This window comes from Atta cephalotes (genome assembly GCF_000143395.1).
Source record: "Atta cephalotes unplaced genomic scaffold scaffold00076, whole genome shotgun sequence".
Lineage (NCBI taxonomy): Eukaryota > Metazoa > Arthropoda > Insecta > Hymenoptera > Formicidae > Atta > Atta cephalotes.
Window position 1 is genome coordinate 895,199 of NW_012130140.1, and position 15,762 is coordinate 910,960.

Below are 15,762 nucleotides of genomic sequence, written 5' to 3' on the forward strand. Positions count from 1 at the left end.
TCAAGATTACAGTTATAAACATTGATGATAGACAAAAATGCATATAATAGTTTGGCTTTTTACTTTACGCGATACCTTATCGTGTCGTTAATTATTATCGTATACCATATATGTCAGCATAACTCTATATAATCCGTATATCATGCAAATGACTATACATAAATCGCATTGCGACACAATGCTAGACATTCATTGTATTTATCTTTAGATTGATTATACAAGCCGTACGTTAGAAATAAGCTATCTTTATGAATATATACCGCTATAACTATCAATTATACATATTCGTAATTATTAATAACAGTTTTCATGTTACATTATTATATATCGTCTTATGGATAATCTTTAAAGAGAGATTTACAGCGATAATAGAATATAAAAGACGCCAATAGCAAAGCCGGTCCAAAGAAGTATTATTTACTATCTATTATTCAATTAATATCTGTTCGATGCACGAACACATTTTCATTTACAGCCTGTGAATGTTCATTTTCATATAGGTACTACAAACAATATCACCATTTTATTGTTTGCTCTAATTTTTACAAGAACTATTTCCCTGCAATTTCGCGCCGTGTAATTCTAATTTTCACAAACGCTTACGTATTTGAAATCATAATCATGATTTCTCCTAGCAAATCAATTTTGCGCTCGAGACCTCCTTGGGATTCGAAGCGCAACCTGGCAGACGGTGTCCGGATAATTTGCTCGCTAGACCATGGTAGTCGGATAAATTAAAATAGATCCGGTTTCACACAAGTGTAGCATCGCGCGCCGACGTAACAACTCGCGCACAACGAAATTAATGCGGACTAATGCGAGGCAGTGCATTTGTCTTTGCAGGGCAGGACGGTGTTTCGTCGTGAGAGGCTGGGACCTCCAGGATGCCAGGGGTGTGGAAGTTGCTACGTACGCTGATCTATATGGTAAGTGTGACACGGCTGATTTGCAATTGGATGAACGCCAACTAACGATCGCATATATTTCCGATTGATACAATAGCTTTCGACTTTTTAATTTTGAATTAGTTCCAAACTAACGTCCTATATATTTACTGAACCAAGTAGATATTCCATCACTTAATTTATTTATTCCAATATTCAAGCGACATGTCAAAGATTAATGTAACGTTTAACACGCTTAGATTAAAAATATGTATCTGCAATACATTAATTCGATAAAATTCCCATTAATCAGATAGAAACGCAGACAATACAAAGTCCAAAATTGAGTCCATTTTTAAGGCGTCTTATATTCCGATTTTAAGCACTTTGTGTTATCTAGGAAGATACTATAGTAAATAATTATATCAAAATGACATTTCCGAAGTATCGATTTATTCGTCCTCAATCGGGAAGATTCATTAGCACGGAATTATTGATGTCGATGGATGAAATATCAGATTCACTGTCTTAATAAGCGCAACGAGCAGCGCTAAGAGGGACAGGAGCACAAACAGTGGTGTATCGACTAGCGGAGCATGACGTTACATAGGCACGAGATACGAGACTCACACGAGACTCGTGACTTGCGTTTTGTCCCGCGCATCTTCTAGCGGTTTCCTTTTGTCGGTCAATTAAGCCCTAGAGCCGTACACACTGTCAATCGATCGACCACCGTGAGCCGCGCCGATTCCGATAATAGGCTATAATTTCAAGTGTGTTTGGCCAATGATGCGAGTAGATCCTATAATTAACGAATAACGGTCTCACATGACTCACGTCACGTGCGGGCCAAGCCCGGAGTCTCATAACAGTCACTCGATCACCTAATAACTGGGATATATAGTTTCAGCAAGAATCAAAGACCATGCAATATCGAGCAGGAAATAAAGAGGCCCATCATTTCCATAGTGGCGGCAGTCTTACCGTCGGGAATTCGCGTTTCCATTTAAATGACAATGCGATGACGCGGCAAGAGTCGTCGCGACAGCTTGCAAGCGGATATTCATGCCTACTCTAGGTACCGTTACCATCTTTACCGTCTTGAAGCTCCCTCTTCACCCAGTCCCATTCCCCTCATTCCTTCTTACGTTATTCAAAACTCCACGTGAAACCTATCGTACAGACGGTAAAACATCTATCTCCGTGACCTTGCGATATTGGTGCGCGTCTCGTCCATAAACTATCGACAATAATTATATATCAAATCGCTAAAATTTTTCATAATGTAAATCGGAGCAGATGAGATTAGAAGCAGGAATATTATCGTAATCTATAATTTAAGAAAAAACGGCAAAGTCGAATGATCCGTGTAAGCTTGCAAAGTAGAAATCGTTATAGCCAATAGCGACGAACCATTGTATAGAACTGTACTTCATGGTTCCCGATTTTTATCGCCAAGTTATTCAAGATAAGCCGGTAGCTTAGAGCGGAGATTCTACCACTGATTACATTACCGTAATACGAATCTCCAAAGGATTGAGGAAGGTCAGTAAAATCGGCCATAAGAGACTCCATTCGCATCGACCCCGATCCTCCTTCGTAGAATCGGTACACGCGAGCATGCGGCCACCGAGGCAGCTATTTCCGCTGTCACGAGTACAATTGACTATCCGCAGACGGGCATTAGCATTCGAACGCCACCGGTGCCGCGATGGGAAACTCACCTACCAATGTGCCTCACGTTAGACACATCTCTCGAAATACCAATGCACACGAAGTCGTAACCAACAAGTCCCGAGAAGTCATAAACCACATCTTTTACTTCTGCCCCTACAGCGATGTCCACGTGGTGCAACATAACTATTATTTGTCATTTTTTACGCGTTTAAAAGAGTGACAATATATACTTGCGGTAACGTACTAGCAAAGGTTTTGTTCTTTTCAAATAATATTAAATTATTAACGATAAAATATATCATAAATAAAGATGCCAATTCCCATACCAAGCAAATCATTGGAGTAGCAGATAGAGATAGTGCTTAGGTGTACACTTGCAGGGGTAGTTCTGATACGAGCCAATGATCGCGTACGTCGTAACAGCGCAACGCACTCGGTAAAAAGGGTACACGCCATGCGTACCCGTGTCCGCCAGGTGCGTAATCATTTCTAATGAAACGTTGTCATTTAACAGTGCGATTGTAAGAGCGTAGAAACGTGTTTTCACTTGCGCGAAAAACGGCGACCGTTAATGCAGCGGTAAAGACGCTTCTCCCGTTACGGCGATACCGCGCTCGCTCGTTCACGTAGTGTCTAGGATTTTCTAAGACCACAAGCGCCATGTGTGTAGTAACCCTTAATTTCTAGAAATGTTTAGAACAAAGATATGTCTAATGTTCCATTGGACTGGTATCGATTGGACGGTATCACAATTATACGTAATATGATATAGTAGAATCATGGTATCATTTAAGAATGGACGATAAATCATAATTGTACGTAATTAATATTATGCAATTATCCACTTATTCGAATATGAAAATAAAACAGTTATATAAAGTATCAATGCAACCATAATACACGTACAAGTGAGTATTAAGAGGCAGAATCTAGATCAGGTTTAATAGACCAGACATGTTCTACTTGTAAAGTTTCATTATAATGGTAATATTACTGAATGAATCTCGATAAAATACATCTATGTCACGAAAGATATTCGTCATTAATTGAATTAATAGAATTAATAATAATGTAATATTAAAATAATAAATAACAAAAATTATAAAAATTTAATTATCACAATTCAATCTTTCCAAGTCATTCAATTCATTCGATATCGCCGTGAAAATTAATCAAGCGCCGTGATCAAAAAACAGCATGTTGCTAATAATTTTGATAATAATTTTGCTAAACATTCATGCGAAAGTAAACAATATTTGCAGTTATTTGCAGTTGTCATTTAATACAGAAAATAATCAAAAATTCAAGATAAAAGTAGTCGTGCTTAATTTGAGATAGACTCTCTTGTAGCGCGGCTCGTGTCTCGTGCATGATTACCTCGTATACCAACATTAACGACGAAGCAAGACATATATACGAGATTGTCAGTTTCGATTGAGCGTGAGAGGTATTTATGACTAAATCGTATGGATTATCTTGGGTCTAATGGACGGGCGGAGCGAAAATATACGGGTACTTAAGTTTTCATTACAATCCCATCCTCGGAAACTTCTCTAAATGCACTGCGAGTACAAAAAAGAACTTGTTGCGATTAAGGCAATGAATTTGATTTATAGCCAACCATTTCCACCGTTTAGGGATGAATGTTTCAATTAAACTGAACTTCTTTCTCATCTCTAGGAATTTTATTTCATAATATTATGTCAAGATAATCGATCTACAATACTTATTATTAACAATTTATAAAATATATTCTTTTTAATTATAAATATCACAGATATTTGGACTAGAAGAAATCAAATATTTATTAAGCTATTAAGCTATTAAGCTATAAACATTAAAAATATATTTACATCAATTCATGTAAAAACATTTTAACTCATCCGTCTATAACCATTGTAACGTCTCGGTTAAATGTTTTTGCCAGCTCAAACAATCTTGGAGTACTTTTCGATTTATGACCTTCCTATGAACTCTACCGCAGAGTAATTTTCTTGTACCGGGAGGAAAATAGGATCGGCAACCGATTCTTACCGTTTTACAACGCGTAACTTTGAAGCCGCAAGCTATACATATATGCATCATGTATAGGTATGTGTCGGACAATAAACAGGAAACGAAGGGATAACAGAAATACAGAATGAGAGAGAAAAAGGCGGAGAAGAAAGGTCATACAAGTTCAAAGGAAAATATTCGACGTACAATATTCTTTAAATGCGCAGATGGTTGGCTTGAAGAACGTCAATAGCAACAGCGACATTTGGCCGTTGGAGAGGCCAGAGGGCATGCCGGCCATCCAATCTTTGGAGGTGATGTGCGGAAAAGATCATATGGACGTCCATCTTTCGTTCTCGCAACCCTTCGAAGGTATCGTTTCGTCTAAAGGTCAACACGCGGATCCACGTTGTATCTATGTTCCACCATCCACCGGACAAACGTTCTTTTCCTTTCGGATAGCTTATGCAAGGTGAGTGCATGAAATTGAAACAAAAATGTATCTTTGTAAGTACTAGTACCGATAACTACAATTTTATTGTCAAGAATTCTCATCTACTGTGCACTCTTGCATTTTATTCATAGTTTACGAGAGGCACGACAATATTATTATAACACAATTTTTAAGTATAGCTATTTTTGCTTTTCTCAACTTTGTTAAAATTATAATACTTATATATTTTTAAATGTATTATATTCCTTATATTTTTTATCATTTCAGATGCGGTACGAAACCGGACATGCACGGACAGTTTTATGAAAATACCGTGGTGGTCCAGTACGACAAAGACTTACTTGAGGTTTGGGATGAGGCTAAACGTCTGCGATGCGAATGGTTCAACGATTACGAGAAGACCGCGTCAAAACCACCTATGGTTATCGCGGATCTCGATGTGATACAGCTGGATTTTAGAGGTGCGAGCATCTTACGATTATGCTCCCATCAAATGCTATTTCTTAATGGAGATAAATCATTGACATACATCCTCCGAGTTCTCATGACGAACTATTGAAATAACTTCACGACATCCGCGTGTACGAGAAATTCTTCTTCGATTGCCATCTGTTGCTGTAAACAATCTCTAGACAGCAGACAGAATTATGTGCTCTCTAAGAGTTTCATTTATCTGAAATATTGCAGTTAAATATCCAAGTGAATCCGAGTGTCACCTTTCTCTATGATCATTTTCTATTAAAGCAGCACACATGAATGCTTAGCTTTTGAACATACATTACGAGGGATAGATAGCGGTACATTTAATGCGCGCAAACATATCACGAGATACACGCTGCACCCGTTTGCGGTTGGCCACAGGTGAAACCACAGTCACATCGGTTAATTTCAATTTATGTAACATATATAAAGTGTGGCACGCGCGGAAATATTATACATATAGGATGCTGAAGAGAAGAATAATTATATAACTAAATTAATTAATATGGCATTCCTTTCCTTTCGGAATATAAATCATTTTCCAAAACTTGATAAGAGGCTAATTTTCGATTTTTCTTTTCGTCACGAGTAACGAGTAAATCCATCACTGTTCACAGGCGACAACGTGGATTGCTGGATGGAAATTCAGCATGGCAAGGGTCCATGGGCACCACCCGTATCCGGTATCGTGCCACTCGGTTCCACTCTTACTCTGGTCGTCGCTATAAACGATTATCGAGGTAACGAGTTCTTCGAGAGAAAGACGAAACTTTCCGGGCGATCGGAGTGAGCACTAACGTAATTTTCTGTTATTTAACCGAGCACAGGTGAGTTCGATATGCGGGTCAAGTCGTGCGTGGCTTCAGACGGCGGCGGTCACACGATACAGCTCAGCGACGAGTTCGGCTGCGTGCTAAGACCGAAGATGATCAGCCGGTTCTTGAAGGCGCGCGGCTCGGACGACCGCGCGACCGTGATCACGTACGCTTTCTTCCACGCGTTTAAATTCCCGGATGCGTTAAGCGTTCATATCAAATGCAAGGTAATAATGCATGGTTTTTATAGATTAAATCTGATTGATTAATCCGTTGATTAATCTCTTAATCGAGAGATTATCTTGATTGATAATCTCTGTCTGTCATTTATCTTTCGAATTTCTTTTAACAAATTTGAAAATATTTATACAAAAAGGTGGAAATATGCCGGCATGGTTGTCTGGATCATTGTCAATTGAGCGGCTCTATAGCTCATTATATTCAAGAAAGAAAGGATCATATACGACCGCAGTACATAGAGAGTATGACAACTTCTACTCCTTCTAAAGACAACGATAACAGTAGCTCGAATAAAGACAACGAAGACGCGAATGGCAATGTGGAGCATGGAGATGGTTCTCTGTACGATGATGTCATTCAAAACGGTGACGATATGACGTCAATCGGCGGACATTTTCTAGATGTTGAAAAGTCGATTCCAAAAGCTCAAGCACAGACGAGTAATCGGTTACCATCAACTGTGATTGAAACGCAGCACGAAAGCGAGCCGGATTATGTCGATTTATCGAAACCATTTATGGTAAATGTAAAAACAATATATCTGTCTCAATCGATCAACATACACTATAAATCACATCGCTTGTTTCTTTTTTAGGAACCATCGCGAGTGAATAAATATGAGAGCGAACAGGATCAATTTCCACATGGACCACGGAATCTGGAGGAGGACAACGGCGCGGGGCCGGTGACGCCGCTCTCCGCCAGTATCACCCGTCGAAAACGCTCGGTGACGGTGACGGATAGAAAAGCGCGTAGCGCTGACGTTGGTGTCAGCGGTATTTACGAGGTCATCTCCGAGGCGGATCTAGCCTTTAGTCCGGACACGCATGCTGAGGCGGTGACTGTTTTTCAGGGCAGGATACGCGAAGAGGTCGTTTACGGGATCTGTCTACCAATGCCAGGTTTTAGCGCGCTTTTCATCATCGTCGCGCTCTCGGCAGTCGTTTCCGCCCTCGTTGCAGGCGCGATGCTGCATCGGCTGCAGGCGCAACGGGATGTCACAGCCGGCAGCAGAGAGAACAACCAAACTGGAGTACACGCCAATAACAACGGCTGGTTGCCTTACGGTTTGCTCCGTGTGCGCTGCACGACGCGACCCACTCGTCATCCCAATGAGCTACAACAAAAACAGTCAAACATAGCTTCGCAGGTTGCTGCGGATTCATCGGTCGAGCGAGGCTGACAACAATTTTAATCCCGGCCTTAAGACGCGTGGTCCAGGTGCGTCTAAGAAGAGACAATGTGCAATAATACGCTGTACAAAGTATCGTAAGTACATCGCTGAGCTGCGTGCGATTATAAACAGGTATTCATTGAGAGAAATACGCAGAGATGAGTTAGAGGAAACAGAATATTATACTATATTTGATATTATTGTTCAAATATCCTCCTGCGAATCGCGCGACGATATCAAATTCTCGCGAATCGCAGTCGTACGAGGACTCTATCTCTGGTAGGTATTTACGTTACTCGAAGATTTTATCGAAGTTATTTTATAACTTGCGTAACGTGAATATCATCTCAATCTCGTAACGCGATGTTTTTTCAGTCGTTATGTCGCGTGTTGTAGTTTTCAGTAATCAATAAACATTAATAAATACCGCATTGTTATGAAATATTATACAATGACGTATTGTACCCCTTTTTATAATTCTCTTTATAAATAAATTTATAATAGAATAATTTTTAATTAATAAATAAATTATTATAATTTTTAATAAATAAATCTTTTAAATAATTTTAAATGATTATACAGAAATTATGCGTTTCACAGGTTATCTTCGTATTCAAATCCATTTTCTTAGAATGCTAGCGTTTCGTGAACATTATAGTTCACTTCATCAGGGCGAGAAGCAACATGATACTAACAATAAGTCCTTCAAATAAAGTCCTTGCTGATACAGTAATGCTGATAAGGCTAAGTAAGAGCTGATCAGGCTGCTTCTCGCCTTGATGGATTTAGACACAGAGATAATCCGTGAAACACATAATTTCTATATAGGAAGTGTCCGTGGAAGCCTCAAGAGTATTATTAAATGATTATCGTTAAAAAATAACATTGAAAAATATTTTGCTCTATGGAAAATACAATACAGATTATAATACATATATATATTAAGAAATTGCAAACAGATGTGCTGTAGGTACATTTATTGAAAATATTTAAAATTTAAAATAAATTCGCGATAGTATGAAAAATTATTAGAATAATTTATTTGTTGATAAATAGATCGTATTTTTATGAAAATTTTAATACTCTAATTAATAATAAAACTGGGTATATTGTGAAGAGTGTAACTTAAGAAATTAATATCGGAAATGTTCATAATTATTTGTATTAGTAGTATATTTATTAGATTAAAATATTTTGTCGTACGAATAGTAAAAATGATACACAGCTATGATTACTTTGACGCATTGAATCATCTTTTTAAGATTTCGATGTATTCAGAATTCTATCGACAAATACACCAAGGGTTACAAAGCGTCGTCTATAATCTAAATAAATTCTATTTAGATTATTAACAGGTATCGTTTATGAGTCTTAGAATATTGATTGTGAGTCGTGTTCGGTTCCACGACATTCTCGTCATGTAGAGATTGTTAATGATTTGCTCTAAGGAGGCTAAAAACAATATTTATCTCGAATATGTATGAAATATGTTAACAATTTTTTGGGGAAGCTTTGACATAAAGAAAATAAATATTCAATTCACGTTATATATGTCCATTTCTTCATCTTCTAAAGTTTCCACAATTCCTGTGGATTCGTGTGCAAGACTTTTTTATAATTTTTTCTTTTATATTCTATATATAGACTGTTGCAAATCATAGTATATTAAGTTACTGCCACAAATATAACTTTTATTATAAAATATTTAATTTTTTATACCTGATATACGTAAGTAAACGCATTAGAAATGTCCATACCGAAATGTCTCGCAAAGACCTTTTCCAAAGATATTTACGATATGGACGTATTTGGAATCATAATTTATGATATAAATCTCGTTTCTTTTCTTTCATGTAAGAAATGAGACTATTTGTGTGTGTGTGTGAATAAATTTTAATCAATTTTAATAATGGATGAGCGATAAAGTTTCATTTCTTTACTCGTCCAAAGGACTTGCGAGTTGCCAAGTAATTAATATTAAAACTAGATCTTAAGTTATTCTTACATGTATACACGTGTAAAAATTTATAATACGCTTAGATTGATAACTTTAATTCACAAGCGTAACATGTGTACGATCAGCATTAAAAACTAGATAAAACGTGGCATCGCCTGTCAACGAATGAAAAATATTCAAGCAAAAATAAGGCGATATAATACGACTATTTAGTTAAAATATTACGTATATATATATATATATATATATATATATATATATATATATGTGTGTAATATATATAAATATAAATAAATAATAATGGCAATAAATAAATATATTTACAGCACCTTGTGAATATAGGATTTTTTAATTCCCAATTATAATTTATTCTGTATACAAAAATACATCAACTGCCTTTGATTAATAAAGTAACTAAATAGAGATTTATATATGTGAGAGTAATTGAATGGTTTACAACTTTTTTGGATACCTTGCATATTACTATACCTTATACACTAAATAGATCACGCTGCAAATATAAACTAATGACTGCACACACGATTTTACGTAACTTATTGAATTGTCTCATTTTTTTTACTTAACTTTTCACAAATTTTCAACAAATTTTCTTAGCAATATTACATTGATCATAATAACAATACTACGACAAATGAAAACCTTAACATTATGATAACGTTATCATTCATACCTTTTTGAGAGTTACTTAACATTCATACAGCACACGTGAAACAAAGCGAACCTCATTTCGTAACCAGACTACGTAAATTTATTATTTGCTGTTTTACATAATATCATAATATAATATTTTGGCACTTTAGATTTTCGCAACTTAAAAAAAGCTATCAAAGTAAACTTTCAACAATTAACTATACTTCTGTATAATTAAAAATTTCTCATTTTGGTATAATATATTTTTTTGTTAATATTTTTATTTATTTGTTACTTTTAATTTATTGATTGTAATAGAATGATCATACTTTCACATTTTGTAATTTTATTTTATTTGTTTACTTCATATAAAATTTTCTATAGGATTCTACTTATCTTTAGAAAATTTAGGTAAGTAGATAATAAATATAAATAATATTATTAATAATAACATGTTAATATGGCTTAAACACTATATTGTAAACTATTTTTGCGAAATTTCAACTTTATTATTACCTAATCGCATGTTGAGCAACTATTGTTAAGAGAATCCCAAATACCAAAAAAAGAAATAAAAATAGAGAAAAAAATTACAAAATATAAATACATCGATTGATAAATAATAAACGCAGAAACAGGTTTGATTATCTTTGACTAAATCTTCGGCGTATCGCCTATATTTTTGCCTATAAAGGCCTGAGCTTAAGTTTCATTATGACGAAGCACAACTCTATAGAGACCATAATACGCATTAAACGACACGAGTACTACAATTTATTGTAAAATAATGCCGCTGATACTATCACGTTAAGAAAACGTAGCCTTTATATAGAGTCGTGCTTACGACACTCGATAGCCTCTATGAAACCTGAAGATTCGCAATTTCGAAGACCAGTCTACATAAATTCTCCTCCTGGCCTTCTGGTAAAAAATGTTCCGCTATATATGTGCATGATTCGCTCAAAATTCTGAATACACATAATATACATACAAAAAAATACTGTCAGTTAATGGCCAAAGATATTTAAAATAGTACAAATGATTTCCACCCGTTTACCGCTAATTTTTTGTCTTGACAAAGTTATATTCGCTAAGACTAATTTCTTTTTCTCTGCACAATCGCATTCGTCTTACGGAAGTACTGACCTCCAACGACGTTTCAACGATATCGCAGAAAACCATGTAAACCGGTTTTGAAGAAGAGGACCATGAAATTCGGTCCCTCTTCCAGAATTGAGATATCGAAATCACCAAAATTCGAGATGACTCGTAGACAAATATTTCTATGAGTAGAAGCATGTTCTCGAAGATTTCTTCGTCGTGCCATTCTGTTCAACATTAGAAAACGTCGTGGATTTCCTGGTCCTCGCCGAGAAGGGCCTGAGACGCATAAAGAGATAAGCGGACAACACACACGAGGAAAGTAGAACGGCGAGTAGCACGATGAGAGTAATCGCAAATCCAGGAGTGGTCATGCAGATCATGGTCGAGCTGGATGTGTTTTCGTGACGTTGCGGGAACACCATCGTTGGTCCATTCAGTTCGCTGTTGTTGTTCTCATCGATGGAAAAGGTAAGATCACCGGTCGAGACAACTCGAATAATTCGATTCACACCAACGGCCTTTTGCGGATTGTGCACTATTTCTCGGGATTTTCTTCTCCTTTCATCTCGGGGCCGTCCAGCCGCTGCCTGTAAATAGGCCTCTAACGGCAGCGGAATCGGAGGCGGAAGACCGTATCCGACGTCAGGATGTTCATTCGTCGGAGAATGATGATGGTGATTCTCTAGAAGACCCTGACTCTCCAAAAGCGATGACGATTCCGAACATTGTTCCGGGCATTGATATCGACATATCTGTATGGTACATTGAAAGTGAACTTCCATGGAGTCTGGAAACTTGAATGCCTGGAAATGAGCGTACGACAGCACTGACGCCGAAGCGCCGAAATTCTTGATTTTTGTGAATCTAGACATCAATTTAGGTCGTGTGATACAGCCTCGCTGATCCACTAGTTGTATTGGCGCGCGTTTGCCATCGTGAGCCATGCAATTTCTCACGAGCATATCGAACTTAGAATCGTCATCCTTAATCGCGAGTACCATCGTCATAGTCTGACCGATCTTGACAAGTCCCGAAACCTCAGAAGCCCATGGTCCCTTGCCAACTTGTATCTGCATCCAGCATCCGACATTATCACCAGCGAAATCCGCGCGAACTACATCCAGCATATCCACAGGAAATGGACGGAAGGTGACCGATTTCTCATACAGATCGTGCCAAGTGCAGCGCAGTTTACGCGCCTGATCCCAAACTTCTTGCACTTGAGGATCGTATTGCACCACTATGATGTTTTCGAAAAACGTCCCGGATCCAGATTCGGCGCCGTAACCATATAATCCATTTTCCGTATTGCCGGCCGTACCACACGCATGTATGCTGATGTCGAAGTTGACGGACGTGCGACCAAGTCCCGCAGGCAGGTGTACACAATTAATATTGCTGTAGTGGCCTTTACTAAAGACTATGCCGTAGAATGGCTTATCAAAACCCAGATAGACCTTCATCAGACTTTTTTCACATTTCACGTCCAGCGACACGATCTTCGGCATATCTGGCGTTGGCGCTGGCCAAGGTTCGACGCCAACCGCGGTACTAACTCCACCGCCCGTGGTATAGATCTTATCCATAGCTTCCGATTGCGCTTTAGAAGGCGGCAATGGCGGCGGTGGACCATGATAAGCGACATTATGATGCGGACGCGGCAAACTCAATGCACCTCGACCCGGTGGTAATAAAGGATGACCTCGGAGGCCACCCGATTTATAATGGTTTCCTCCCGCATCCTTATCCGCTATGGAATCCAAAGCTAATTGATCGGAATTAATTAACTCGTTATCTTGATGATTCAATGCTGAATTCTCGTTCCGATTATCTTCCCCCGGAATCGCTTCTACAACCTCGACTTCTTCGGCTCGAGCCAGCTATAAAAACACCAATAATTGTTGACAATAGATGCGATCCTTATGTTTTGGACTTTTAAAAGATATTATAAAGAATTTTTAGTTTTAGTTTAAGTTTGAAAAAATAAAAGATAATGACGATATAGAAAGTTGTTAAATTCTTATGAAATTAAATATATATAATGATACGATAGAAAATGTTTGTTTCTTTTAAAATCATTAATTACTTATGTCACCCTCGACTCAACGAGGCTATTTAATGAGACTACATTATCATATCGAAAGCTCGTCCGCAAATTTTATTTTTAGTCCCATTGATCGCTCTGATGTATATAGAAATAGCATTTCAGCTAATTTTTATACATTTATCGAAAAAACGGCCATACAACGGTATTCGTTTCTCACGCGCTCAATGGGAAATCTAAGTGTGTCAAGCTCGACAGAAATCGCACTGCGCCGAGAAATGCGGCGTATGGGCTCGATCGTTCGATTATCCAATCGGACAAATGGAGCGATCGTCGAAAGAGTTATTTCCGGTAGCACGGCAGCCGAGGGCAATGGAGGATGGCGAATCGCCGGCGGCGATAAACCTGTTCGGAGTATTCAACGAATGTGGAGTTCGATGATTCGATTGACAGACGGTGGGGACCATAGGGGGTTACGAGGTAGGGAACCCGCGGAATAGGAGCATTGAGTCATGAGTGTAGAACTGTACGTTATAATGGTCGATTGCGTCACGCGTGACCTTAGGGCATAACGGACTACCCGTGTCTTTAGCCACGGGTCAATCGGCCAGTTCCGCGCACATGTTCGGCACAACTCTCCTTCTCTCCCCTACCATCCGTCTGTTTACTCGTCATGGATTTTCAATGTGCGCGTCCCATAATTCGACCAAGGCCTACCAAGTCACTTGCGCGGGGTTTCGCACCATCGTGACGGGTCTCAACGACGTCGGTTCTCAAAGAAGACGCGACAACTGGCAATTTATCATGAATGACGTGCATCGTGCCATTTATATCAAACACGTTTTGTTCAAGTGTCAACACTCAATGCTTCGTCTTCGATCATGACAGTTTGGTCGCTTTCTATCGGAAAGAATAAAAATGTATGAATTGCAAATGTATATAGACGTATATAAACGTTGCATATTATGCGCTCGAAAATTTATCATGTCTATTATTGCATGTAGGGATATAAAGCATATATGAGAAGCGGAAGGAGAAAGAAACACGCAAAACAGTTAAATATATAGAAAGAGTTAATTTGACTTTGATAAGAAATACAGGTTGAAATGGTGCTAAATCATTGTACAAGTATAATTCATAGAGACATCGTGACGAGGAGGGAGGGGAGGGGGGGGGGAGGACTTTGAACGATTCCAATATAGCACCATACGGCGATTCATTCATTGATGTGTTCTATCGCCACACTCTTTTATAAACTTAACCGATAATCGTCGATCGAGAAGTTGAGCGGAAAATAAAGAGGATGCATACATATGTATACGTGCATCGAAAATCGTGTTGGGCCACAGGAATGCAGGATGAAAAGGGTACACGAAAGAAACCGCGAGGCGCGCGCTCACACGAAGAAACCGGTCGTACCACGCGCGGGATTTTTGCGCACCACCTTGTAAGAGAGCGGCCCGATATACGATGAAACGTTACTCGGGTCTTCGGTAGACAGTAGACGAGCCGGATTGGAGCGCCGCTTCGCGCACCATTTTGAGACATCGGACCGGGCGAGTCGCCCTTAGCTCTGGGTCAGAGCACTGGGTAACGGCATTGCCTGGCCACGTGCGTACTCACCACGATATCTGGGTTATAATGTAGTAATTACCTATACGTAGACGTACCGACCTATCCTATCTCCCGCACAAGAGAGATATTCCCTCGACCTCCTCATACCACGTTTCTCGGTGGTTTCGCACCAGACGAGAACTAATACCCATAAACCTCGTCTTTCTTTCGCCTCCGAGAATGTTCAATCGACATTTCGCTTCGCCACAAAAATTACAACAATCGATACATAACGTGTATCGATAATTCCGCATTAACTTTCCACGCGTGATTCTTATTACATCTCGCAATGGTCTATTGATTCATTCATCTAAAATAATTTAATTAAATAACAAATGTAAAATGTATCTATTCACTCACCCCCTTTAATAGGAGACAGGCTAGGATGTAAATGCGTAACTGCATACCGCGTTGGTGTTCACGGTGGAACACTACTGGTATCACTGAAAAAAATACAATTCACATTAAATATTTAAACATATATTATATTAAATATACATGTGGCATAATTCAGTATATTATGCTAAAAATTTTTTAATAAAACCAAAAAGTGAAAAATTAATTTCTAAAATAAAATCCAAAAGTAGCAAACAAAACAACTGTGCCAAATGTATAACTTACCTGTAACGATAACTGTATAGGATCGTGAAAATTGAGACTCTCTCTCTCTCTC

At 38.3% G+C, this 15,762-nt stretch overlaps 2 protein-coding genes across 2 annotated transcripts; one reads left to right on the forward strand and one right to left on the reverse strand.

Annotated features, from left to right (window-relative positions):
- The first annotated feature begins 881 nt into the window (after window positions 1-881).
- On the forward strand, window positions 882-7,728 carry LOC105624356. Its single transcript, XM_012205718.1, has 7 exons — window positions 882-926; window positions 4,784-5,028; window positions 5,278-5,471; window positions 6,108-6,230; window positions 6,318-6,532; window positions 6,682-7,065; window positions 7,141-7,728. Exons 1-7 carry the CDS (start codon window positions 885-887, stop codon window positions 7,726-7,728), a joined length of 1,791 nt encoding a protein of 596 aa, XP_012061108.1. The 5' UTR covers window positions 882-884.
- A 3,882-nt stretch (window positions 7,729-11,610) lies between these two features.
- LOC105624357 lies at window positions 11,611-15,494 on the reverse strand. Its single transcript, XM_012205719.1, has 2 exons — window positions 15,450-15,494; window positions 11,611-13,311 (listed from the first exon to the last, which is right to left on the reverse strand). The coding sequence occupies exons 1-2, from the start codon at window positions 15,492-15,494 to the stop codon at window positions 11,611-11,613; spliced, it is 1,746 nt and encodes a 581-aa protein (XP_012061109.1).
- Between the last annotated feature and the right edge of the window lie 268 nt (window positions 15,495-15,762).

Coding starts and splice junctions, on each gene's coding strand:
- LOC105624357 (XM_012205719.1), bottom strand. CDS start 15,494: ATGCAGTTACGCATTTACATCCTAGCCTGTCTCCTATTAAAGGGG. Junction 13,312..15,449: donor CCTGTCTCCTATTAAAGGGG/GTGAGTGAATAG, acceptor GTGTTTTTATAG/CTGGCTCGAGCCGAAGAAGT.
- LOC105624356 (XM_012205718.1), top strand. CDS start 885: ATGCCAGGGGTGTGGAAGTTGCTACGTACGCTGATCTATATG. Junction 5,472..6,107: donor GATACAGCTGGATTTTAGAG/GTGCGAGCATCT, acceptor CACTGTTCACAG/GCGACAACGTGGATTGCTGG. Junction 6,231..6,317: donor CGCTATAAACGATTATCGAG/GTAACGAGTTCT, acceptor AACCGAGCACAG/GTGAGTTCGATATGCGGGTC.